At 37.9% G+C, this 27992-nt stretch overlaps 1 protein-coding gene and 1 non-coding gene across 3 annotated transcripts in view; one reads left to right on the top strand and one right to left on the bottom strand.

The window, feature by feature from the left end:
• Nucleotides 1–24815, top strand: part of BRD10 (bromodomain containing 10) — a 137358-nt gene extending 112543 nt beyond the window's left edge. The window contains exons 4-5 of one of the 2 annotated variants that reach the window (XM_040460871.1): nt 18655–18842; nt 20174–24815. In XM_040460871.1, the coding sequence (XP_040316805.1) occupies nt 18655–18842; nt 20174–23805 (3820 nt within the window). In that variant the 3' untranslated portion in view covers nt 23806–24815. The remainder of the gene's footprint in view (nt 1–18654; nt 18843–20173) is intronic. The other variant, XM_040460872.1, reaches the window with a different exon arrangement.
• LOC121020834 (U4 spliceosomal RNA) lies at nt 16523–16661 on the bottom strand. The gene has a single exon (XR_005786311.1). It is a non-coding gene; the product is annotated as a U4 spliceosomal RNA (small nuclear RNA).
• Nucleotides 24816–27992: the final 3177 nt, after the last annotated feature.

The raw sequence follows: 27992 nt of genomic DNA, 5'->3' as shown, positions 1-27992 counted from the left end.
GATACCAGCACTCAGGGCAAGTTTTGTTAAAGTTGCATAGGTACCCTGCTCAGACTCCAGATGCATATCTGCTGCTGCAGACCATGCCCAGCCATCATCTTGCGCCCAGACCAGCTTCACATCCCCCACAGCCATAGCACTTTGAGAGATCCTGCAGAGGACTAGTGGCCCAATATAATTTCGCTAACACCGATTGCCCACTTCCAGGTTCCCTGGTGAGCTCTCCCCTCTTAGAGCTGGTCGGCCTGAGTCCCACTAATACCACAGAGTAAGCATAGCCCACAACAGGCAGAGGGTCAGCGCAGACGACTGCTCTGAAAGGAAAAGTAATTTGGACATTACAGTAAGGCATAAGCAATACACATAGGACATTCTCCTGAAGTGCCAGGTTTTGGTGAATAGGGGACACTGCACTGCAGGACACTCCAGAACCTCCTCTTCATAAAGTCACTTCTTTCAAGAGCAGAAGACATAGCTGCTTTTCTTAACACAGAGAAACAGACCCAGAGAGGCAGACAAAATGAGTAGACAGAGATACTTATCCCAGATGAAAGAACAGGACAAGGCCACAGCCAGAGATCTAAGCCAAACAGATATAAATAATATGCCTGATAGAGAATTTAAAGCAGTGATCATAAGGATACTCAGTGGACCTGAGAAGAGAGTGGAAGACATGAGTGAGACCCTTAATACAGAGATAAGGAATAATAAAACAGAAATAAAGGGCTCAATTAGAAGCAAGAAAAATCTCAACCTAACCTTACATCTAAGGGAGTGAGAAAAAGAACAACAAACAATTAAAATTGATAGAAGTCTAGTCAGGCTTATCAGGGAAAAAACAGAAAGAACTCAAATAAAATCACAAATGAGAGAGGAGAAATAACAGCCAACACCACAGAAGTACAAATAATTATAAGAAAATATTATGAAAAACTGCCTGCCAACAAATTGGACAACCAAGAAGAAATGGATAAATTCCTAGAAACCTATAAACTACCAAAACTGAAACAGGAGGATATAGAAGATTTGAACAGGCTGATAACCAGGAAAGAAATTGAATGAATAATCAAAAAATTTCCAACAAAAAAACTCCAGGACTAGATGACTTCACAGGTGAATTCTACCAAATATTTAAAGAAGAATTAATACCTGTTTTACTCAAACTATTCCAGGGCATAGAAAAGGAAGGAAAACTTCCAAATTCATTCTATGAGGCCAGGATTACCCTGATAACAAAACCAGATAGACACACCACTAAAAAAAAATAACTACAGGCCAATATCCCTGATTGACATATATGCAAAAATCCTCAACAGATACTGACAAACCAAATTCAACAGTATATTAAGAAGATCATTCACCAGAAACAAATGTGATTTATTCCTAGGTTGTAGTGGTAGTTTAATAGTTGCAAACCAGTCAACGTAATATACCACATCAATAAGAGAAAAGATAAGAACCATAGGATCATTTCAGTAGATGCAGAAAAAGCATTTGACAAAATACAACATCATTCATGGTAAAAAACGTTCAACAAATTTTTCTCCCTAAGGTCAGAAACAAGACAAGGATGTCCATTCTCACCACTTATTCAACATAGTACTGAAAGTCCTAGCCACAGTGGTCTCAGACAACAAAAATAAATAAAAGGCATCTAAACTGGCAAGGAAGAAGTAAAACATTCATTATTTGCAGATGACATGATACTATATATAGAAAGCCCAAAAACTCCACTAAAAAAATGACTAGAACTGCTAAACAAATTTAGTAAAGCCACAGGATACAAAATCAATATACAGAAATCTGTTGCATTTCTATACACCAATAATGAAGCAGCAGAAAGAGAAATTAAGGAATCAATCCCATTTACAATTGCACCAAAAATAATAAGATACCCAGGAATAAACCTAACCAAAGAGGTAAAAGACCTGTACTCTGAAATCTATAAAACAGTGATGAAAGAAATTGAAGACACCAAGAAATGGAAAGACATTCCATGCCCAAGGATTGGAAGAACAAGTACTGTTAAAATGTCTGTACTTCAAAAAGCAATTTACACCTTTAATGCAATCCCAATCAAAATACCAATAACCTGTTTTACAGACCTAGAACAGGCAACCCTAAAATTGCGTGGAACCACAAAATATTCTGAATAGCCAAAACAGTCTTGAAAAAGGAAAACAAAACTGGAGACATCACAATTCTGGACTTCAAGTTATATTAACAAAGCTGTAGTAATCAAAACAGTATTTATTGTACTGGCACAAAAATAGACACATAGATCAATGGAATGGTATTGAAATGGAAATGAACCCACAGTTGTATGGTCAAGTAATCTTTGATAAAGCAAGAAAGAATATCCAATGGGAAAAGGATAGTCTCTTCAACAAATGGTATTGGGAAAACTGGGCAGCAACATGCAAAAAAAGGAAACCGTATTCCTTTCTTACACCATACACAAAACTAAATTCAAAGTGGATTAAGGACCTAAAGAGAAAAAATAAATTATTGGAACAACATCAAAAGACCCAAAAAGAAAAAATAAATGTTTGGGACATTAAAAAACCTAAAAAGAAAAAATAAATTATTGGGACAACATCAAAATAAAAAGCTTCTGTACAAGGAAGGAAACAGTCAACAAAACTAAAAGGCAGCCTACTAAATAAGAGAAGATATTTGCAAATGACACATCTGATAAAGGGGTAGTATCCAAAATATATAAAGAACTTATACAACTCAAGAACTTAACACAACTCAACACCCAAAAAACAAATAACCCAGTTAACAGTAGGCAGAAGACATGAACAGACATTACTCCAAAGAAGACATCCAGATAGCAAAGAGACATATGAAAAGATGTTCATCATCCCTTACCTTCAGGGAATGCAAATCAAAACTACAATGAGATATTGCCCCACACCTGTCACAATGGCTAAAATCAACAGCATAAGATACAACAGGTGTTGACGAGGTTGCAGAGAAAGGGAAACCCTCTTACAGTGTCAGTGGGAGCAGGTACTGTTGAAAACAGTATGGAAGCTGTTAAAAGTTAAAAAGTTAAAAATGATGATCCAGCAATGGCACTACTGGGTATTTACCCAAAGGATACAAGAACACTAATTCAAAGTGATACAGCATCCCTATGTTATGGCAACATTATTTACAGTAGCAAAGATACAGAAGCATCCCAGGTGTTCACTAATTGATGAATGGATAAAGAAGAAGTGGCATATAGATGTAGATGTAGATGTAGATGTAGATATAGATAGATACACACACACACACACACACACACACACACACACACATACACACATACAATGGAATATTATTCAGCCATAAAGAAGAAGGAAATCTTGTCATTTGCAGTAACATGGATGGAGCTAGAGAGTATAATGCTAATCAAACTGTCAGAAAAAGACAAATACCATATGATTTCACTCATGTGGAATTTAAGAAACAAAATAAGCAAAGGAGAAATCTATCTATATCTATATATCTACATCTATAGAGAGAGAGAGAGAGACAGACCAGGAAACAGACTCAACTATAGAGAAAAATTGATGGTTACTACATGGGAGGAGGGTAGAGGATGGGTTAAAAATGTGATGGCGATTATGGAGTGCACTTGTAGTGATGGGCACCAGGATGAAGTATTGAATTGTTGAAGCACTATATTGTACATCTTAACTAATATAACACTAATTGTTAACTAACTGGAATTAAAATGTGACAAAAAAGAAAAAAAGAGAGATACTTGTCTAGTTTTTTTTGTAGTGTCCTTGTCAGCCTTTGGCATTAGCGTCATGCTGGCCTCAAAGAATGAATTAGGAAGTTTTTCTTACTTTTCAGTTTTTTGGGGGAAAAGTTTGCAAAAGAAAGGTATTAGTTCTTAAATGTTGGTAGATTTCACCAGTGAGTGCATTAGATCCAAACTTTTCTGTGTTGAGAGACTTTTGAATTAATGATTCATTCTCCTTTAATAGTTATAGGCATATTCAGATTTTCTGTTTCCTTGTAACTTAATCCTGGTAGGTTTTTGATTTTAGAAATTTGTCTGTTTCATCTAAATTATCCAATTTGGTGGCATACAATTTTTCATAACATTCTAATGATTATTTTTATGGGATTGGTTGTAATGGCCCCACTTTTATCTCTGATTTTCCTAATTTGAGTCTTCTCTCTCTTTTTTTTTTTCTAAGTTGATCTAGATAAAGATTTGTTAATTTTGTTGATCTTTTAAAAGAAGGAAATTTTGGTTTCATTGATTTTTCTCTATTGTTGTTCTATTCTCTATATTGTTTACCTCTGATATCTTAGTTCCTTCCTTCCATTAGCTTTAGGTTTAGTTTGTTTTTCTTTTTTGAATTTCTAAAGTTATAAAGTTAGGTCGTTGATTTGAGATGTTTCTTTTTTTAATGTAAACATTTCTTTATAGCTCTAAATTTCTCCCTTAGCAGTGTTTTTTTTTTCCCCACTGTGTCCCATCGTTTTACTATGTTGTGTTTTCATTTCCATTTATGTATAAGTATTTTCCAGGGTTTTTTTTAATAATTTCTTCTTTAATCCATTAGTTGTTTAATAGTGTGTTATTAAATTTCCACAAATTTGCGGATTTTCCAGTTTTCCTTCTATTATTGATTTCTGACTTCATCTGTGGTGTACATTCTCGGAAGAAACAGACAAGCTCAAAATGTCAGTTAGTGATATGTACTATGAAGAAAATTAAATTACGGTAAGGAGAATAGGAAATGCCTGGTTTGGATGAGATGATGATTGCTCTTTTGTAGGGTGTCAGGGAAAGCTTCCCTGATGAGTTGGTATTCAGAGACCTGAAATAAGTGAGGAAGAGAGCCACATAGATATCTGAAGGAAAAGAAGATGCAGAAGCCCTAAGGTTGGCCTCATATTTGGCATGTAGAAGAAATGCAAAGGTTCACAGGTGTATCCAGAGCTGAGTGAGTGAGGATTAAAAGGCTAAGAGTCAAGATATCAGAGAAGTATAGGGAACAGTATCCAGATCATGTAAGTTTTAATGGACTTTTGTTTTTACTCTGAAATAAGACACCATTGAATGGTTTTAAGCAGAGGAAGGACCTGATCTGACTTATGTTTTAAAGCACTCACACTACCTGTCATGCTGAGATTAGTGTAGTGGGATGACAGGGAAATCAGTTACAAAAAGCAATAATCCAGGCAAAAACAAAAACAAAAACGATGATGGCTTGGAACAGGATAGTGGTTACTAGTCTGTAACACTCTTAAGGAGTTTCCCTGATGTAATCTGAAACTGGTGTCTGTATTCAGAGGGCAGGGAGAGACCAAGGGAAGAAACAGGCCACTCCAGGTGCGTAAGTGGCAGGTTGAGTAAGTAAAAGGAAATTACATTTGATAAGGCTTTTCTTGAGCAGCAGCAAGACAAATGGATCTCTGCACCTGCCCACCAGATCTTAAAAGTTCATATAAGGAGGCCTTACTTAGATGCAATCACATATATATCGTGTAGGTATTTTCAACATCACATCACTATCTCAAGGCTGTGTTCTTGGAGCAGTCTCTGGGGGGCAGGAAAGGCAAGTAGAACCTGCATTCCAAGGGTAGGGGAAGGAATGAGAAGCCTTTGAGTGCCTGGGTCCAACTCATGGGTCAATTGGTGGTCACCTGTTTTTCATGATTCTCCTTAACAGCTATTCAGATGGCAAGGGGTGGTTGGATTCTGGATGTATCATCTTGAAAGTAGGATAGGTAGAATTTTCTTAAACATTGGATATAAAGTGTCAAAAAAAAAAAAAAGAAGAAGAGGAAGAGTAAAAAGATGATGTTCTATTTTTGGTCTAAACTGGAATAATGGAATTGCCATTAATTTAGATAAGGGAAACTAAAGGAGTAGCAGGTTTGCAGGGCAGGGATTCAGGAGTTTGGATTTCAACATGTGAAGTTTGATATGATTTTTAGACATCTAATTGGGCTTAATTGAGTAGACAGTTTAGTGTATGAGTCCCTGTTCAAAGGGAATAAACCAGACTGGAGGCATAAATTTAGGGTTGTCAGGATATAGATTATATTTAAGCTATGAGACTGGTAGAAATCACCTAGAACGTGAGCATAGATAGAGAAAAAGAGAGACCGGGCCCTGGGGCATTCCAACATTTAGAGATGGTGGAGAGGAATAGGACTCAGCAGAAGAGACTGAGAAGGAATGTTCAGTAAGGTAGGATAACCAAGAGAAAGCGGGGTTTCTTGGAAGCCAGGTAAAGAAAATAATTTCAAAAAGGAGGGCTGCTTGTGATAGATTGAAAAAGATGAGGCCTGAGAATTAATTTTGAATTTGGCAACATGGAAATCATTGATGACCTTGATGAGCTGTGTTGGTAGAGTAGTGGGTAAAAGTCATAGAAGTCTGTTCAAGAGAATTAGGGGAGAGGAAGTTTTATCATAAAGTGGAGCAGATAAATAGGGCAGTAGCTGGAAGGACAAGTTGCAGTCAAGAGAAGGTGCTTTGGTTTTTTGTTGTTTGTTTTAATTAATGGGGAAATAACTTTCTGTATACTGGTGAAAATGATCTAATAGGCAAAAATGGACTCAGGGAAAGGAAGAGACATTTGGTAGAATGATATCATTAAATAGATGAGAGAGGATGCATAAATGGAGGCATTAGCTTAAATAGGAAGACAGAATATGAGTACAAATGAAGGTCATAAGTGGCAGATGAGATAAGAGCATATGAAAGTTCTTGTCTGCTTCTATTTTCTTCTTTTTTTAATGTTTGTTTATTTTTGAGAGACAGAGAGAGAGACAGACAGACCGGAAGCAGGGGAGGGGCAGAGAGAGAAGGAAACAGAATCTAAAGCAGGCTCCAGGGTCTGAGCTGTCAGTACAGAGCCCGATGCAGGGCTTGAACTCACGAAGTCAGATGCTTAATGGACTGAGCCACTCAGGTGCCCCAGCTTCTATTTTCCCTGTAAATAAAATAAAACAAAATAGCTGAGACAAAGAAGAGGGCTGAGAAGGGAGGAATTTCATACAACCCCCATGAAGATATTTCTAAAAGGAGATTAATTTTACAATTATTCTATGTGCCACACATACTGTGAGGTAAGTACTATTATTATCCCCATTATACAAAAAAGTAAACTGATGCCAGAAAGTTTAAGGTGCTAGGCGCCTGGGTGGCTCAGTTGGTTAAGCATCTGACTCTTAATTTTGGCTCAGAGCATGATCTCACAGTCATGAGATTGAGCCCTGCATCAGGTTGTGTCTGAGCAAGGAGCCTGTTTAGGATTCTCTCTCTCTCCCACTCTCTCTGCCCCTCCCCCACTTGGACTCACTCATTTGGTCTCTTTCTTTCTTTCTCTTTCTCAAAATAAATAAATAAGCTTAAAATAAAAAGAAAGTTTAAGGAGCTTCCCCCAAAGTCTCACAGCTATTAAGTGACAGAGGTGAGACTTAAGCTTCAAAATACTTAAATAAGAATTTGTAGTAAAAATAAATTGGAGAATGTATGTTCAGATCTTTTTTAATGTTTATTTATTTATTTTGAGAGTGAGAGAGAGAGAGAGAGAGAGAACAGAGAGAGAGAGAGAGAGAGAGAATCCCAAGCAGGCTCTGCTGTCAGCACAGAGCTCGATGCAGGTCTCAAATCCCACAAACCTTGAGATCATGACCTAAGCCAAAATCAAGACTCGATGTTTAATGGACTGAGCCACCCAGGCACCCCCATTTCTTTTTTAAACAAAATGAAATAAGGTAAAGGTTAGTGGTAGAATAGAGAAATTCAGTTGAAAGCAAGAGGAATAATAGAGGATCTCTAAATTATGTGTCTTTGGAAATGTTTTCATCTCTCCATTGTTTTATGGAAACATAGCTATTATATTTTTATGTGAAAAGGATCTCTGAGAGATCACTTTTCAGCTTTCTCTGTTATATATATATATATATATATATATATATATATATATATATATATATAATATAGATATAATATAGATATTTCATTTATATATATAAATATATAGATATTTCATTTATATATCTTTTATATATATATTTCTTTTATATATATATAAAACTTATTGTCAAATTGGTTTCCATACAACACCCAGTGCTCATCCCAACAGGTGCTCTCCTCAATGCCCATCACCCACTTTCCCCTCCCTCCCACTCCCCATCAACCCTCACTTTATTCTGTTTTTAAGAGTCCCTTATGGTTTGCCTCCCTCCCTCTCTAACTTTTTTCCCCCCTTCCCCTCCCCCATGGTCTTCTGTTAAGTTTCTCAGGATCCACATAAGAGTGAAAACATATGGTATCTGTCTTTCTCTGTATGACTTATTTCACTTTGCATAACACTCTCCAGTTCCATCCACATTGCTAAATGGCCAGATTTCATTCTTTCTCATTGCCAAGTAGTATTCCATTGTATATATAAACCACATCTTCTTTATCCATTCATCAGTTGATGGACATTTAGGCTGTTTCCATAATTTGGATATTGTTGAAGGTGCTGCTATAAACATTGGGGTACAAGTTCCCCCATGGATCAGCACTCCTGTATCCCTTGGGTAAATTCCTAGCAGTGTCATTGCTGAGTCATAGGGTAGATCTGTTTTTAAATTTTTGAGGAACCTCCACACTGTTTTCCACAGCGGTTGTTTCAGTTTACATTCCCACCAACAGTGTAAGAGGGTTCCCATTTCTCCACATCCTCTCCAGCATCTATAGTGTCCTGATTTGTTCATTTTAGCCACTCTGACTGGCATGGTGCTATCTCAGTGTGGTTTTGATTTGTATTTCCCTGATGAGGAGTGACGTTGAGCATCTTTGGATGTGCCTTGTTGGCCATCTGGATGTCTTCTTTAAAAAAGTGTCTATTTGTGTCTTAGGCCCATTTCTTCACTGGATTATTTGTTTTTTAGGTGTGGAGTTTGGTGAGTTCTTTATAGATTTTGGTTACAAGCCTTTTATTCAGTATGTCATTTGCAAAGATCTTTTCCCATTCTGTTGGTTGCCTTTTAGTTTTGTTGATTGTTTCCTTTGCAGTTCAGAAGCTTTTTATCTTGATGAGGTCCCAATAGTACATTTTTACTTTTAATTCCCTTGCCTTGGAGATGTGTCGAGTAAGAAATTGCTACAGCTGAAGTCAGAGAGTTTTTTTCCTGCTTTCTCCTCTAGGGTTTTGATGGTTTCCTGTCTCACATTCAGGTCCTTCATTCATTTTGAGTTTATTTTTGTAAATAAAAATATTTCTAGTGAGATCAAAATGTTTAGGTATGATTACTCTCAGGATTAAATGATGAGGGTTTTTTTTTTTTGTTACTGTACTCTGCATAAGTCAAATAATAGTACTATTTCCTAGAATTTCTTGATTAACTTTTTAAAACTTTTTTTTTTTTTTTTTTGAGTATAGGTGGCACACAATGTTACCGTAGTTTCAGGTGTACAACGTAGTGATTGGACATGTTTATACATAATGGTATGATCACCAAAAGTGTAGCTACTATCTGTCACCGTACAACACTACTACAATATCATTGACTATATTCTTTATGGTATGCCTTTTACTCTTGTGACTTATTTATTCCAAAACTAGAAACTTGTATCCCAAATTCCCTTCACCCATTTTATCCATCCCCCACACCCCTTACCCTCCAGCAACCATGAGTTTGTTCTCTGTATTAATAGGGCTTTTTGTTGTTGTTGTTATTTTGTTTATTCATTTGTTATTTTTTTTTTAATATGAAATTTTTGTCAAATTGGTTTCCATACAACACCCAGTGCTCATCCCAACAGGTGCCCTCCTCAATGCCCATCACCCACCTAACCCCTCCCTCCTACCCCCAATCAACCCTCAGTTTGTTTTTAGTTTTTAGGAGTCTCTTATGTTTTGCCTCCCTCCCTCTCTAACCATTTTTTTTCCTTCCCCTCCCCCATGGTCTTCTGTTAAGTTTCTCAGGATCCACAAGGAGTGGAAACATATGGAATCTGTCTTTCTCTGTATGGCTTATTTCACTTAACATAACACTCTCCACTTCCATCCACGTTGCTACAAAGGGCCATATTTCATTCTTTCTCATTGCCACGTAGTACTCCATTGTGTATATACACAACAATTTCTTTATCCATTCATCAGTTGATGAACATTTAGGCTCTTTCCATAATTTGGCTATTGTTGAGAGTGCTGTTTAAACATTGGGGTACAAGTGCCCCTATGCATCCGTACTCCTGTATCCCTGGGGTAAATTCCTAGCAGTGCTACTGCTGGGTTGTAGGGTAGGTCTATTTTTAATTTTTTGAGGAACCTCCACACTGTTTTCCAGAGCGGCTGCACCAGTTTGCATTCCCACCAACAGTGCAAGAGGGTTCCCGTTTCTCCACATCCTCTCCAGCATCTATAGTCTCCTGATTTGTTCATTTTGGCCACTCTGACTGGCGTGAGGTGATATCTGAGTGTGGTTTTGATTTATTTCCCTGATGAGCGATGTTGAGCATCTTTTTATGTGCTTCTTAGCCACCTGGATGTCTTCTTTTTTTTTTTTTTTTAATTTTTTTTTTTCAACGTTTATTTATTTTTTGGGACAGAGAGAGAGACAGAGCATGAACGGGGGAGGGGCAGAGAGAGAGGGAGACACAGAATCGGAAACAGGCTCCAGGCTCTGAGCCATCAGCCCAGAGCCCGACGCGGGGCTCGAACTCACGAACCGCGAGATCGTGACCTGGCTGAAGTCGGACGCTTAACCGACTGCGCCACCCAGGCGCCCGTGGATGTCTTCTTTAGACAAGTGTCTATTCATGTTTTCTGCCCATTTCTTCACTGGATTATGTGTTTTTCGGGTGTGGAGTTTGGTGAGCTCTTTATAGATTTTGGATACTAGCCCTTTGTCCGATATGTCATTTGCAAATATCTTTTCCCATTCTGTCAGTTGCCTTTTAGTTTTGTTGATTGTTTCCTTTGCTGTGCAGAAGCTTTTTATCTTGATGAGGTCCCAATAGTTCATTTTTGCTTTTAATTCCCTTGCCTTTGGGGATGTGTCGAGTAAGAGATTGCTACGGCTGAGGTCAGAGAGGTCTTTTCCTGCTTTCTCCTCTAGTGTTTTGATGGTTTCCTGTCTCACGTTCAGGTCCTTTATCCATTTTGAGTTTATTTTTGTGAATGGTGTAAGAAAGTGGTCTAGTTTCATCCTTCTGCATGTTGCTGTCCAGTTCTCCCAGCACCATTTGTTAAACAGACTGTTTTCCATTGGATATTCTTTCCTGCTGTGTCAAAGATTAGTTGGCCATACTTTTGTGGGTCTAGTTCTGGGGTTTCTATTCTATTCCATTGGTCTATGTGTCTGTTTTTGTGCCAAAACCATGCTGTCTTGATGATGACAGCTTTGTAGTAGAGGCTAAAGTCTGGGATTGTGATGCCTCCTGCTTTGGTCTTCTTCAAAATTATTTTGGCTATTCGGGGACTTCTGTGGTTCCATACAAATTTTAGGATTGCTTGTTCTAGCTTCAAGAAGAATACTGGTGCAATTTTATTGGGATTGCATTGCATGTATAGATAGCTTTGGGTAGTATTGACATTTTAATAATATTTATTCTTCCAGTCCATGAGCACGGAATGTTTTTCCATTTCTTTATATCTTCTTCAATTTCCTTCATAACCTTTCTATAGTTTACAGCATACAGATCTTTTATATCTTTGGTTAGGTTTATTCCCAAGTATTTTATACTTCTTGGTGCAATTGTGAATGGGATCAGTTTCTTTATTTGTCTTTCTGTTGCTTCATTTTTAGTGTATAAGAATGCAATTGATTTATGTACATTGATTTTGTACCCTGCGACTTTGCTGAATTCATGTATCAGTTCTAGCAGACCTTTTGTGGAGTCTATCAGATTTTCCATGTATAATATCATGTCATCTGCAAAAAGTGAAAGCTTGACTTCATCTTTGCCAATTTTGATGCATTTGATTTCCTCTTGTTGTCTGATTGCTGATGCTAGCACTTCCAACACTATGTTAAACAACAGCAGTGAGAGTGGACATCCCTGTCGTGTTCCTGACCTGAGGGAAAAGGCTCTCAGTTTTTCCCCATTGAGGATGATATTAGCTGTGGGCTTTTCATAAATGGCTTTTATGGTATTTAAGTATGTTCCTTCTACCCCGACTTTCTCGAGGGTTTTTTTTTTTTTTTTTAAATTTTTTTTTTTTCAACGTTTATTTATTTTTGGGACAGAGAGAGACAGAGCATGAACGGGGGAGGGGCAGAGAGAGAGGGAGACACAGAATTGGAAACAGGCTCCAGGCTCTGAGCCATCAGCCCAGAGCCCGATGCGGGGCTCGAACTCACAGACCGCGAGATCGTGACCTGGCTGAAGTCGGACGCTTAACCGACTGCGCCACCCAGGCGCCCCTCTCGAGGGTTTTTAATAACAAAAGGTGCTGAATTTTGTCAGATGCTTTTTCTGCATCGATTAACAGGATCATATGGTTCTTTTCTTTTCTTTTCTTCTCTTTTCTCTTTTCTTTTCTTTTCTTTTCTTTTCTTTTCTTTTCTTTTCATTTCTTATGTGATGTATCACGTTGATTGATTTGTGAATATTGAACCAGCCCTGCAGCCCAGGAATGAATCCCACTTGATCATGGTGAATAATTCTTTTTATAAGCTGTTGAATTCAATTTGCTAGTATCTTATTGAGAATTTTTGCATCCATATTCATCAGGGATGTTGGCGTGTAGTTCTCTTTTTTTACTGGGTTTCTGTCTGGTTTAGGAATCAAGTAATGCTGGCTTTATAGAATGAGTCTGGAAGTTTTCCTTCCCTTTCTATTTTTGGAACAGCTTGAGAAAGATAGGTATTATCTCTGCTTTAAATGTCTGGTAGAATTCCCCAGGGAAGCCATCTGGTCCTGGACTCTTATTTGTTGGGGAGATTTTTGATAACTGATTGAATTTCTTCACTGTTTATGGGTCTGTTCAAGCTTTCTGTTTCTTCCTGTTTGAGTTTTGGAAAGGTGTGGGTGTTTAGGAATTTGTCCATTTCTTCCAGGTTGTCCAGTTTGTTGGCCTATAAGTTTTCATAGTATTCCCTGATAATTGCTTGTATTTCTGAGGGATTGGTTGTAATAATTCCATTTTCATTCATGATTTTATCTATTTGGGTCATCTCCCTGTCTTTTTGAGAAGCCTGGCTAGAGGTTTATCAGTTTTGTTTATTTTTTCAAAAAACCAACTCTTGGTTTCATTGATCTGCTCTACAGTTTTTTTAGATTCTATGTTGTTCATTTCTGCTCTGATCTTTATTATTTCTCTTCTTCTGCTGGGTTTGGGGTGTCTTTGCTGTTCTGCTTCTATTTCCTTTAGGTGTGCTGTTAGATTCTGTATTTGGGATTTTTCTTGTTTCTTTAGATGGGCCTGGATTGCAATGTATTTTCCTCTCAGGACTGCCTTCGCTGCATCCCAAAGCGTTTGGATTGTTGTATTTTCATTTTTGTTTGTTTCCATATATTTTTTAATTTCTTCTCTAATTGTCTGGTTGACCCATTCGTTCTTTAGTAGGGTGTTCTTTAACCTGCATGCTTTTGGAGGTTTTCCAGACTTTTTCCTGTGGTTGATTTCAAGCTTCATCGCATTGTGGTCTGAAAGTATGCATGGTATGATCTCCATTCTTGTATACTTATGAAGGGCTGTTTTGTGACCCAGTATGTGATCTATCTTGGAGAATGTTCCATGTGCACTCGAGAAGAAAGTATATTGTGTTGCTTTGGGATGCAGAGTTCTAAATATATCTGTCAAGTCCATCTGATCCAATGTATCATTCAGGGCCCTTGTTTCTTTATAGATCCTGTGTCTAGATGATCTGTCCAATGTTGTAACTGGAGTATTAAAGTCCCCTGCAATTACCACATTCTTATCAATAAGGTTGCTTATATTTGTGATTGTTTTATATATTTGGGAGCTCCCATATTCAGCACATAGACATTTATAATTATTAGCTCTTCCTGATGGATAGACCCTGTAATTATTATATAACGTTCTTCATCTCTTGTTACAGCCTTTAATTTAAAGTCTAGTTTGTCCGATAGAAGTATGGCCACTCCAGCTTTCTTTTGACTTCCAGTAGCATGATAGATAGCCCTCCATCCCCTCACTTTCAATCTGAAGGTGTCCTTAGGTCTAAAATGAGTCTCTTGTAGACAGCAAATAGACGGGCCTTGTTTTTTTTATCCATTCTGATAACCTTTTTCTTTTGGTTGGTGCATTTAGTCCATTTACTGTCAGTGTTATAGAAAGATATGGGTTTGGAGTCATTGTGATGTCTGTAGGTTTTGTGCTTGTAGTGATGTCTCTGGTATTTTGTCTCACAGGATCCCCCTTAGGATCTCTTGTAAGGCTGGTTTAGTGGTGACGAATTCCTTCAGTTTTTGTTTGTTTTGGGAAGACCGTTATCTCTCCTTCTATACTAAATGACAGACTTGCTGAATAAAGGATTCTCGGCTGCATTTTTTTTCTGTTCAGCACATTGAAGATTTCCTGCCATTCCTTTCTGGCCTGCCAAGTTTCAGTAGACAGATCTGTCACGAGTCTTATCGGTCTCCCTTTATATGTTAGAGCATGTTTATCCCTAGCTGCTTTCAGAATTTTCTCTTTATCCTTGTATTTTGCCAGTTTCACTATGATATGTTATGCAGAAGATCGATTCAAGTTACGTCTGAAGGGAGTTCTCTGTGCCTCTTGGATTTCAGTGTCGTTTTCCTTCCCCAGTTCAGGGAAGTTCTCACCTATGATTTCTTCAAGTACACCTTCAGCACCTTTCCCTCTCTCTTCCTCCTCTGGAATCCCAATTATGCATATATTATTTCGTTTAATTATGTCACTTAGTTCTCTAAGTCTCCCCTCATACTCCTGGAATCTTTTATCTCTCTTTTTCTCAGCTTCATCTTTTTCCATAATTTTATCTTCTAATTCACCTATTTCTCTCCTCTGCCTCTTCAGTCCGAGCTGTGGTTGCCTCCCATTTTATTTTGCAGCTCATTTAGAGCATTTTTTAGCTCCTCCTCTTTCTTAGTCCCTTGATCTCCGTAGTAATAGATTCTCTGCTGTCCTCTATACTTTTTTCAAGCCCAGCAATTAATTTTATGACTATTATTTTAAATTCATTTTCTGCTATATTGCTTAAATCATTTTTGATCAGTTCGTTAGCTGTCCTACTTCCTGGAGTTTCTTTTGAGGGGAATTCTTCTGTTTTGTCATTTTGGATAGTCCCTGGAGTGGCAGGGAACTGCAGGGCTCTTCCACTGTGTTGTCTGGAGTAACTTGTGTTGGTAGGCGGGCGCAGTCAGACCTGATGTCTGCCCCCAGCCCACAGATGGTCAGACTGGTGTGTACCTTATCTTCTCTCCCAGGGGCAGGACTCTTGTGGAGTGGTATGGCCCCTGTCTGGGCTACTTGCACACTGCCAGGCTTGTGGTGCTGCTTCTATGGGATATGGCCTATTAGCCGGGGTGGATCCGCAAGGTGCCCAGGGGCAGGAGGGGCGGGCATAGCTCGCTTTGCCTTCAGTGGTCCGCTTGGGGAGGGGTCCTGTGGCACCGGGAGGGAGGCAGACCCATTGGAGAGATGGATCCGCAGAAACACAGCGTTGGGTGTTTGCCCGGTGCAAGCAAGTTTGTGACGGGAACTGGTTCCCTTTGGGATTTTGGCTGGGGGATGGGTGAGGGAGATGGCGCTTCCCAGCGCCTTTGTTTCCCGCCAAGCTGAGCTCTGTCCTCCGGGGTTCAACAACTCTTCCTCCTGTTGTCCTTTAGCCCTCCCATCTCCAAGCAGAGCTGTTGACTTATAAAATTCCAGATGTTAAGTCCCACTGGCTGTCAGAACACACTCCATCCGGCCCCTCCACTTTTGCAAGCCAGACTCTGGGGCTCTGCCTTGCCGGGTGTGCTGGCTGCCCCTCCACCGCCCTGGCTCCCTCCCACCAGTCTTTGTAGCTCGCACTGCCTCTCTGCCCTTCCTACCCTCTTCCGTGGGCCTCTCGTCTACGCTTGGTTCCGGAGAGTCTGTTCTGCTAGTCTTCTGGCAGTGTTCTGGTAAATTAGGCAGATATGGGTGGAATCTAGGTGATCATCAGGACGCAGTGTGCCCAGTGTCCTCCTGCACCGCCATCTTCTGAAAAGTCCCTTCATTTGTTTTTTAGATTTCACATGTGAGTGTAATCTTACGGTATTTTTCTTTCTCTGACTTATTTCACTGGGCAGAATATCCTCTGGGTTCATCCATGTTATCGCAAATGGCAAGATCTCATCCTTTCTCATGGCTGCATAATGTTCCAGTGTGTGTGTGTGTGTGTGTGTGTACACATAATATATACCATGTCTTCCTTATCTGTTTGTCTATCAATGGACATTTAGGTTGCTTCCAAAGCTTGGCTATTGTAAATAATGCTGCAGTGAACACAGGGGTGCTTATTTCCTTTATAGTGTTTTTGTTTTCTTTGGGCAAACACCCACTAATGGAATTATTGGATCATATGTTATTTCTATTTTTAATTTCTTTTTTTCAAAAATTGCCAATGCTGACTATATTTTAAATCATCCTGGCAAGATATTGGGAAACGTTTTCAATTAGCAGTAATCATGCCTCAGATAAACCTCATTGGCTATGATACTCCCACTGTGCAAAGCTTCTATCTTTAAATTTTGATTAACCTTCATACTGTTTTCCACAGTATCTGCCCCAATTTACATTCCCACCAACAGTGTACAAGGGTTCCTTTTTCTCACCAACTCTTGTTACTTCTTAACTTTTTGATTTTAGCCATTCTTACAGGTGTAAGGTGATTTCTCATTGTAGTTTTGATTTGTGTTTCTCTGATGATGTTGAGCATCTTTTCATATGTCTCTTGGCCATCTATATGGTCTTCTTGTTTCATTGATTGTTTCCTTCACTGTGAAGCTTTTTATTTTTGTTTAGTCCCAGTAGTTAATTTTTGCTTTTGTTTCCCTTGTTTTAGGAGACAAATCTAGAAAAATGTTGCCATGCTGATGTTAGAGAAATTACTGCCTGTGTCCTCTTCTAAGATTTTTATAGTTTCAGATCTCACATTTAGGTCTTGATCTATTTTGGGTTTATTTTTATGTGTGGTGTTAGAAAGTGGTTCAGCTTCATTCTTTAAAATTTTTTTTTTAACATTATTTATTTTTGAAAGACAGAGCATGAGCAGGGGAGGGGAAGAGAGAGAGGAAGACACAAAATCTGAAGCAGGCTCCAGGCTCCAAGCTGCCAGAGCCCAACATGGGGCTCGAACTCACGAATCACTAGATCATGACCTAGGCCGAAGTCGGATATTTAACCCACTGATCCACCCAGGCGCCCCCAGTTTAATTCTTTTACATGTGGCTGTTCAGTCTTCCAAGCACCATTTATTGAAGAGACTTTTTCCCATTATATATCTTGCCTTTTTTGTCATAAATTAGTTGACCATATAAGTATAGGTTTGTATCTGGGGTTTTTATTCTGTTCCCTTGATGTGTGTATCTGTTTTTGTGTCAGTACCATACTATTTTTTTTTAATGTTTATTTATTTGTGAGAGAAAGACAGAGTGCGAGCAAGGGAGGGGCAGAGAGAGAGGGAGATAAAGAATCCGAAGCAGTCTCCAGGCTCTGAGCTGTCAGCACAGAGCCCAACATGGGGCTCAAACCCACGATCTATGAGATCATGACCTGAGCCAAAGTTTGACGCTTAACCCACCGAGCCACCCCTGTGCCCCATTACCATACTGTTTTGATTACTTCAGCTTTGTAGTATATCTTGAAATCTGGAATTGTGATTCCTATAGCTTTGTTTTTGTTTCTCAAGATTGTTTTGGCAATTCGGGGTCTTTGTAGTTCTGTACATATTTTAGTACTGTTTCCCCTAGCTTTGTGAAAAATGCTGTTGGTATTTTGATAGTGATTGTCTTGGAATCTGTAGATTGCTTTGGGCAGTATGAACATTTAATAATATTCTCCCAATCCATGAGCATGGAATATTTTTTTAGTTGTGTCATCTTCAATTTCTTTCATCAGTGTGTTAAAGTTTTTAGAGTACATGTCTTTCACCTCTTTGGTTAATCTATTCCTAGATAGTTCATTCTTTTTGATGCAATTGTAAAAGGAATTGTTTTCTTAATTTCTCCTTATGCTATTTTGTTATTAATATATAGGAATACTATCAATTTCTGGGTATTCATTTTGTATCCTGCAACTTTACTTCATTCATTTGATGGTAAAGTGTTTAGGATTTGATTAACTTTTTTAAATGGCATTTTTTACTATATTATAATCAGTAATTATGAAATATTTCAAATCTATTTTTGTCCATGCAGCTAGAAATTTCTCTCATTTAATAGGTCTAATAGCATTTAAAAAGACAAATTGGTGGTATATTCAAACACTGTATTCTGAAGTTATAAATATAATCCTTTCTGGTTTCTTATGCCTACCCCCTAGGTTTTCTCTTCTTTAATGATAATTGTTGGTAAAACTGAACCAAGCATCTTAGACACACTTGAGATTAAAACATAGCTTTTAGCGACTTAACTGAAAATATTTCAAAATAAAGTTTAAATTACTAAAAGTTAGTTTAGCTTCCAAGAGTTTAAGATGTATGTGTTGTTTGTTGGGCATTTTATTTCAGGAGCCGCCTAAAGAAAGACTACGATGATTTCAGAAGACAGCCTGATCATGATAAATTTACTAGAGAACTGTGGACTACTGAAGAAGGTGAAGGAGATCCTGGAAAAGAATCTCCTAAAGTAGAAATTAGTAAGTCTGTAGAGGTGACAGAACCTTTGGATATCCTGGAGAAAGATAACTTTGATTCAGGTAAGTATTAAAACTTTCTTTAAATTTTTTTTTTCAACGTTTATTTATTTTTGGGACAGAGAGAGACAGAGCATGAACGGGAGAGGGGCAGAGAGAGAGGGAGACACAGAATCGGAAACAGGCTCCAGGCTCTGAGCCATCAGCCCAGAGCCCGACGCGGGGCTCGAACTCACGGACCGCGAGATCGTCACCTGGCTGAAGTCGGAGGCTTAACCAACTGCGCCACCCAGGCGCCCCAAAAACTTTCTTTAAATCAACACTAAAACCACAAAGAGAAGTTTTAGTATCTTTTGTGGAGATAAAGGTTAATCTGGTTAATGATGTGTATTAATTAGGAAAATCTGCCATGTTTTGAAGGTGTCCTGTGTCCTTGTAAAGGTTCCTTGGAATCATTACATTTCTAGGAATTTCTGGAGCCAGTGCCTGCCTCCAAACTGTAGGCATGTCTTTGCTCATTATAGACCACACATCTTTAATATACAATCCCTCTAAAATAAGTTCATCATCTTCTTTTTATTATTACTATTTTTGAAGCACTGTTTTTGATGTTTGGTTTAAATGGAATTTGACAAGTCCCTAATCTGGGAAGATTTTTTATGAGGAATGACCAAGGTTGATGGCCTAATGAGACCCCAGAGTGGACATATCATCATAAGGGGGCTAGATTAGATTATCTATAATTCATTTCAGTTTATCAGATTATATTATTCTTTAAATCTAGTTAAATAACTTTATTTAGTTATATAATAGGTTAGTGTGAAAATTTGTGGTTAGTAATTTTTTAACCTGTTGTTTTTCATGTCCTTGGTGACTTGAAAAAGAGTAGCCTCTCATCAGCCCAGTTTGACTGATATGAACATAATTTTTTTACTGTAGGAATAATTAACCCCAGAAACTCCTTTAGAGTCTCTGAAAATTAGAATGGAGAACTATCTCTCTTTGATTTCATGATTTCCTTATCTAGAAGAAAAGAACTAGACTGTATTCCCTTTCAGATCTAAATTCTGAGCTCTAATTGCTGGCCTGAGTATCTCTTTAAGAGATGTAAATTTTCCTTTGTGTTTGTATTGCAGCAGACTTAGCAGAGTTTGAACAAAAAAAAATTCTGTCATTAATACATAGTTGGGAATGGGTTGTGCTATCAAGATTGCCATGTCAAAGATCACCTTACCTTAATTTTCTAATCAGGGTGCTGAGACTTTGAAATCACCCTGTAGTAGATTTCTTAATAAAATTCCAGTTCAAAGATTGACTTGCTTTTTTATAATTGGTCTTATTGCTATTCAGTTGCTGTTTTATTTAAACACAGTGTTTGCTTTTATAATTTTCAGATGACATGAAACTGTCTGAAATAGATTTTCCTATGGCCAGAAACAAGTTGTTGAAAAAGGAATTGCCTTCTAAAGATATTGCAAAGATGCTGCCTAAAACACTTAAACGACAGTCAAAACAAACTAATTATGTGGATGATAGCACAAAAGATCTTTCCCCAAGGAAGAAAGCAAAGTTAAGCACAAATGAGACAACAGTTGAGAATGCAGAAGGTGAGGTGCAGATTGACTATTTGAATGAATTCAAGCATACAGAGCCACTGTTTCCAGAGTCGTTTGCCTCAGTGGATTCAACACCAGTATCTATTCTCCAGAAAGGGACCAAACCTATTCAGGCCTTGCTTGCAAAGAATATTGGGAACAAAGTGACCTTAACAAATCAACTGCCCCCTTCCACAGATAAAACTGCTCCTGCTTTGGAAAAACCAGTTATATCTCCTCCAGAAGCAAGTCCTATAAAGCCAGCATTGACCTGCCACACCAGTACAAAAGGTCCTTTACAAATGGTATACAAAGTGCCCTGTGGCCAGTGGTTGCCCATTGATCTCCATAACAGCTCTGTAAAGATTCAGATGCAACCTGTGCTAGATTCTAAAACAGGAGAAAAAATCATGCAACAGGTTCTCATTCTGCCTAAGAATTTTGTGATTCAGCACAAGGAAGGGAAAGCAGTTGCAAAAGAAGTACCGCCACTTCAACAGAAAAGTACAGAACAACCTTGTTCATCTTTCCTGCAGACAACAAATGTAAACTCTTCTTTAGCATCAGTTCTTGTCAGCTCAGCAGGAACTGTTTCTACCCAGCTACCTAATATACTTTTCAATAGGACAATTACACCTTTGTCAAATAGTGATAGGCCACAACCTTTGTCACCTGTAACCTCCATAAGTAATTTATTAACACCACCAGTTAAGACTAGCCAGAGTGAGTCAGGAAAAGTCAAGAATGCAGTTTCAGCAGCCACATTTTCCCAGCCCATTGTTTCATCCACCATTTCCTCAACAGTTCAGCCTCTGTTATCAGCAACAACACTAAGTGGATCTACAAATCCTGGTAGTTCCCTCAACTCTTTTGCACAACAAACTCCTGATTCTTCTGAAGTAAAGCAAGAACTGAAAACTGTGTGTATAAGAGATTCACAGTCAATTCTTGTTAGGACACGAGGTGGGAACACTGGAGTTGTAAAAGTACAGACCAGTCCAGATCAAAATTCACCCAATAGCTTATCTTCAAGTTCAGTTTTCACTTTTGCTCCTCAGCTTCAGGCATTTCTGGTACCCAAATCAACAACTTCATCATCCTCTGTTTTTTCACCCTCAGTTGGAGTGACTACTACATCTAGTCTCCCATCTTTTAGCCAAACATCAACTTCTGATTCCATTCCATCTGGCTTTAATCCATCAGTGGGAAAGAATCTCAAGCTTACATTAGGCCAGTCTTCCTGCGGTGGTAATTTGGGCCACATGATAGATAAAGCTTCACATATGCCACCTTCTCCCTTAAAGTCCTCTCTTTCTTCTGGCACTCTACTATCATCAACAGCAAATAATTCAGTAAATGTAATTAGTGTATCAACAGGAGGTTTTGGACAAACCAGTACGAATGTTATTCATACTCCAAATAAACAACAGGGAGATTATTTCACAAAAAGTTTCCCTGTTACAAGATCAGAAGCAACAGCAGCAACAAATGGTGATGTGTTCAGTGCAACTGCAGTTCACAAACTTATGCTGGTGTCAGCTCCATCTGTTCTTTCTTCTAGCAGTGGAACTGCAATTAATGTGACACCTGCACCAACATCTACGGGTGTTTCTGCCCAGAAATTAGTTTTTATTAATGCTCCAATTCCCAGTGGCACTTCAACTCCAACTATTGTGGCAGAACCATTAAAACAAACTCTTTCTCCCCCCTTGAGTAAAACATATGTTAAGACTCCAGAACAACCCCAGATAGTACTAATTCCATCAACAGTGGGAGCACCAATAAAAATAAATTCATCACCAACTGTATCTCAGATAAAAGATGTGAAAATTGGACTAAACATAGGTCAAGCAATTGTAAACACTTCAGGCAGTGTGCCACCTATACCATCAATTAACATATTGCAAAATGTAACCCCAAAAGGAGAAGAAAAAAGTACCAAGGGCTATGTTTTGCCATTGTCAACAAGTAGTAATTCAATTCCAGTAAGCTCAAGTTTTGTGAGTCAAAATATTACTCCTCTTAATGAATCAATGGTTTCTGCAACAAGAGCAGCAAACATGTTTTCAGTAACAGGAGCAAACGTGTCTTTGGGTTCTCTTTCAGTGACCTCAGCCTCTGCTTCCGTTGGGACACGACCTCCTGTTTTAGTCAGTGGAAATGATACCTCTTCAAGAATTATGCCTATTTTGTCAAATAGACTTTGCACGTCAAATCTCGGAAACACTGTGGCTATATCAACTGTGAAAACAGGACATCTTGCATCATCTGTTCTGATTTCAACTACACAACCAACAGTGTCTCCTAAATGTTTAACATCAGCTTTGCAGATCCCTGTTACTGTTGCCTTACCTACACCTGTGACTGTATCCCCTAAAATAATCAACACAGTTCCACAAGTGGCAACTGTACCAGGAGCCACATGTTCTATATCTCTTTCTAAAAGACAATCTCGGACTTCTGTCCAGATTCAGTCACCAGGGATTTTAACTACAGTGCCAACAAATATAAACACAAATAAACCTCAAACTGAATTGCCATCCCTTTCACAAAGTCTAGGTAAAGTAATTAATATTTCCAATTTTGCTTCTCTGCCAAACCAGCAAATGTCCTCTGCTTTAGTAAAATCAACCTCAAGTTACAGTTCTGCTCCTGGTGGCTCTGCCATTCACACTGCTACAGCACCATCAAATGTGAATAGTGTGATAGGGGGTCAGTTAAGTGAACCTTATATTCAGCAAAAAATAGTCATCAACACCAGTACACCTTTGGCACCTGGTACTCAGATCATGATTAATGGAACCCGGTTTATTGTCCCACCACAAGGTCTTGGAGCTGGTAGCCATGTTCTTCTTATATCTACTAATCCAAAATATGGACCTCCCTTAGTTCTTAACAGTGGCCAAGGCCTTCCGGCTATATCAGTAGATAACCCTGCCCAGATCACACTAGCATCAAATAATTCTTTAAGTGGGCAACTTGTGAAGCATTCTGTAAGAAGTTCTACAAAAATTATAAACTCTCTTGGGAATGTCAGTCCTCTACCCACAGTACATACAACATCACAGATCATAAACACAACTGCTAAAGTGTCTGTTCCACTTCCCGCACCAACAGTGTCATTGACTTCAGTAATTAAGTCTCCTCCAGCTACTCTTTTGGCTAAGACCTCTTTGGTTTCTGCCATTTGTTCTACTAATCCTCCACTGCCAAGTAGCACATCAGTATTTCATCTGGACACATCAGTCAAAAAATTGTTGGTTAGCCCAGAAGGAGCCATTTTGAATACCATAAATCCTCCAGCATCTAAGGTTTCTTCTCTCTCCTCCTCTCTCTCTCAAATTGTTGTATCTGCTAGTCGAAATCCTGCCTCTGTCTTCCCTGCTTTTCACTCATCTGACTTAGAGAAGCCCAACACAGCTGCATCCTGAATTTAGACTAAATGAGCCAGTTTTTAAATAATGGGGCATTGTTTTGACTCCCATAAAAATTTTAACTTTATTATACTGTTGAAAACATACTATACATAGTTCTGTGTGTTTTAATGTATCTTTTCATTAGCTTGCAACAAGGCTTTGTTTCCTTTGGGAGAAAAAGATCTGTTCCATTTAACTCATTGGTATGAGTATGTTTTCCAAAGTTGTTTAAAATAGAATCTACCTGTCTGTATTGCATAGATTGGACAAAGTCAAGTTTCACTAGTTCGTAGTAGGCTAGCTCTTTGCACACTTGAATTGACATGTTTCTTCTTGAACTTGGACTATGGCAGTGTGTATCAACAATATTGTATTCTGTGTCATTAGTGAAATCTTGTTTTTTTGTTTTCTGTAAAAATATAAATAAATGTATGTATGTGTGTGTGTATACACACACACACACACACACACACACACATATTTATGCATTGTGAAAATGCAGTCCATGTTGTAAAATTGTACATATTCCTAAATCCCTAACAACCTGTACTAAACTATATGTACAAAGAACTATGCTGTCTTATTTATGTTTTGTTTACATAATGTATAGTTTTTTAAATATTTTAGTAATTTTGGACCAGTGAACTGTTAGCAACAATGCAGAAGAATCTGCATGTAATAAACTGAGTTGCTGTATTTCTTTGTTTGAATACCGTTTTTAAATTGCGTTCTTGTTCCATTGAAAGAACACATTATATAAAATGAAGACAGCCCTTTACAAAAAGGAATTTAAAGGTGGGAAATTTGAATTAATGGCTAGCATTTGTACAAGGTTTTACAGTTTACAAACTTTACTTCATATATCTTACTTTTCACAGTAGTCTTGAAAGATTAAGTGATGTTGTCCGAGGTCATCCAGCAAGTGGGTGGTAGACCTGAGCCATTAGTTGAACCTGATGCTTTAAATTTCCATGATTGTACATTACTTCTATTATAAAATTTCACTTTGGATTTCATTGTTTTAAGTTTTTTGTCTTATTTCACCACCAAATTCCCCATTGACTAAGTAATCTTTCAGGCCAATGTGTTTGGTCTGTGTTTATGCACCTCAGATATGCTTTGTTATTTATTTTCAAATTTAGATTCACAAGAAGTTGTGATGGTAGTATGGAGAGGTCTTATGTACCCTATATATAGCTTCCCTCCTGATATGTCTGTTTTTATATTGAGGTATTATTTCATAGTTGACTGATTTTCCAAAATGATAAAACCTAAGAATTTTCCTTTTTTTAATTTAGAATAACAAATGAATTTGAACACTTTCAATTATTTATAAGCATTCTTTGCTTTTGTTTGCTGTTCTTTTTTCAATCACAGCAGTCACTTATATTCTGTTGTAAAACAAGTGATTTTTATGGGGCAGCTTCTTCTCAGGGTTTGACTTTGTGGTATTTCAGAATATGCCTCATTTTAAATAAAAGATAGATTTTATTATCACAATGAACACTGAGTAGTGTATAGAATTGTTAAATCACTATACTGTGCACTCAAAACTAATATAACACTGTATATTAACTGTACTGGAATTAAAATTTTTAAAAGTCTGGGAAAAAAGACAGCATAAGGAATACACAAAAAACAATGTATAATTGCTTCGTCATAAATAAATATCTTTTTAAGAAGGCAAAGCATAAAAAGTCAAAAAAAGATAGATTTTATATTTATTGCATCTTTATCCATTATCTAAGATAGTGATTGTATATTCATCCAGATTATGTTTATAATGACGTTAAACATCATCACATGGAGTTGTAGTCTAGGGTTAAAAATGATGGGGAAGAGTAGGCCTGAAGACTTCCTTTGAAACTACACTGAAATATATTAGTTATCAAAGTGGAAAGGGTGTGAGGATGTTCCTGGAAAGTTGCTAAAGGCTCTCAAAAATCTATACTTATGTTCTAAAACAGTGCCTTTGCCAATCATGTCTATGTTCTCCTCTGTAGTCACTGCCCCTCTTTCCCTGTCAGTTTAGAAAGACCTTGGATTTCATGGGAATGTGGGTGATATTTGGGAATGCAATTGCATTGTGCATAGGTGTGCTCAATAAATAAATGTACTTACATACTCAACTTTTTTAAAGCAAAACAACCAGAAATTATTCATCTTTTCCCTTTAAAGAATTCTCCAAGCCATTTCTAGAAACTAATTTACTGAATTACCTATGGCCCAACTTTAATCCCAGTGAAGGACCTAAACTAATTATTAACCACAATTCTTTTCTAACTCCTAAATCCAAAATCCTAATATGACCTTTGAAACTCTGTGTGATCTGGTGAAACTTTTAGAGTGAAGCCCCAGTCCCCGACCCTGCCATCCCCTTGGGGATTAAAAGGGGCCTCAATCTATTGCTGCTTACCTCACCAGCTTCTTTTCAACCTATTCCCTTGCTTATTGCACTCTAGTTTTCTTTTAGTTTCTAGAAAGTTCAAGGCATTCCTAGAAGTTCTCTTTGACTTAATGTTTCATTACATATTCCCATTACATATTACATAACTCCCTCTCCTTACTTCATCCTAGCCAGCATCAAGATATCATATTCATAGATTGAGAAGGGCATAGTACTACACTACTGTAATGAGATTTGTATGCAATTATTGAATGTCTGTCTTCCTTTTTAAAGAGAGACCTTGTCAGTCATCATTGTCACCTCAGTAACTCGCACCCAGTAGACATTCAATATGTTTGCTGTATAAATCAGTGAGAAATGTAGGTAGCTTCTTAATATAACGAAAAGCCAAATTCTTTTTCTTTTGTTTCCAGCTTGGTAGATCATGTGGATTTCTGGGATCTTGGCCAACCAAAGAGTACAAAGTCAAATTCCTCAGTTCTTTGTAATCAGTGTTATCGTTAAGTATTCTTCAACACTGTTTATAAAGGCATTCATGTAAAGGAAGAAAAGTCACTACAATGCTACCTGAAAGCTTCATGGTACTAAAACAGTATGTTTCCACACATAGTATAGAAATAGGACATTTGAATATATTCGGCATCATTTTCAATGCTAAGCTAAAACATGGGTAAATAACATGTCTTTCTGATATGTTAGCTCTTTCCTCTCATTTCCTATATGGTTTTTCCTCAAAAAAAAAAAAAAATCAATTCTCTTTGTGAATAGTAAAAACAAAATTATATATAAAATACTAAGGGACTATTAGATTCCTGCTTCCATTTCAAGCCTCCAATTTAATTTAGTTTATTTTTTTAATTTACATCCAAGTTAGCATATAGTGCAACAATGATTTCAGGAGTAGATTCCTTAATGCTCCTTACCCATTTACCCATCCCCCCTCCCATACCCCTCCAGTAACCCTCTGTTTGTTTTCCATATTTAAGAGTCTCGTGTTTTGTCCCCCTCCCTGTTTTTATATTATTTTTGCTTCCCTTCCCTTATGTTCATCTGTTTTGTCTCTTAAAGTCCTCATATGAGTAAAGTCATATGATTTTTGTCTGTCTCTGACTAATTTCACTTAGCATAATAACCCTTTAGTTCCATTCACGTAATTGCAAATGGCAAGATTTCATTCTTTTTCATTGCTGAGTAATACTCCATTGTATATATATATATATACCACGTCTTCTTTATCCCTCCATCTGTTGATGGACATTTGGGCTCTTTCCATACTTTGGCTATTGTTGATAGCCCTGCTATAAACATTGGGGTGCACGTGCCCCTTTGAAACATACCTGTATCCCGTTGGTAAATGCCTAGTAGTGCAATTGCTGGGTCTAAGGTGGTTCTATTTTTAATTTTTTGAGGAACCTCCATACTGTTTTCCAGAGTGGCTGTACCAGCTTGCATTCCCACCAACAATGCAAAAGATCCTCTTTCTCCGCATCCTTGCCAACATCTGTTGTTGCCTGAGTTGTTAATGTTAGCCATTCTGACAGGTGTGAGATGGTATCTCACTGTGGTTTTGATTTGTATTTCCCTGTTGATGAGTGATGTGGAGCATTTTTTCATGTGTCAGTTGGCCACCTGGATGTCTTCTTTGGAGAAGTGTCTATTCATGTTTTTTGCCCATTTCTTCACTGGATTGTTTGTTTTTTGGGTGTTGAGTTTGATAAGTTCTTTATAGATTTTGGATACTAACCCTTTATCTGATATGTCATTTGCAAATATCTTCTCCCATTCTGTTGGTTGC

This window comes from Herpailurus yagouaroundi, unplaced genomic scaffold, assembly GCF_014898765.1.
Source record: "Herpailurus yagouaroundi ecotype Mexico unplaced genomic scaffold, PumYag 252, whole genome shotgun sequence".
Taxonomy (NCBI): Eukaryota; Metazoa; Chordata; class Mammalia; order Carnivora; family Felidae; genus Herpailurus; species Herpailurus yagouaroundi.
Note: the sequence above shows the minus strand (reverse complement) of the source record. Positions and strands in the feature narration are given on the sequence as shown.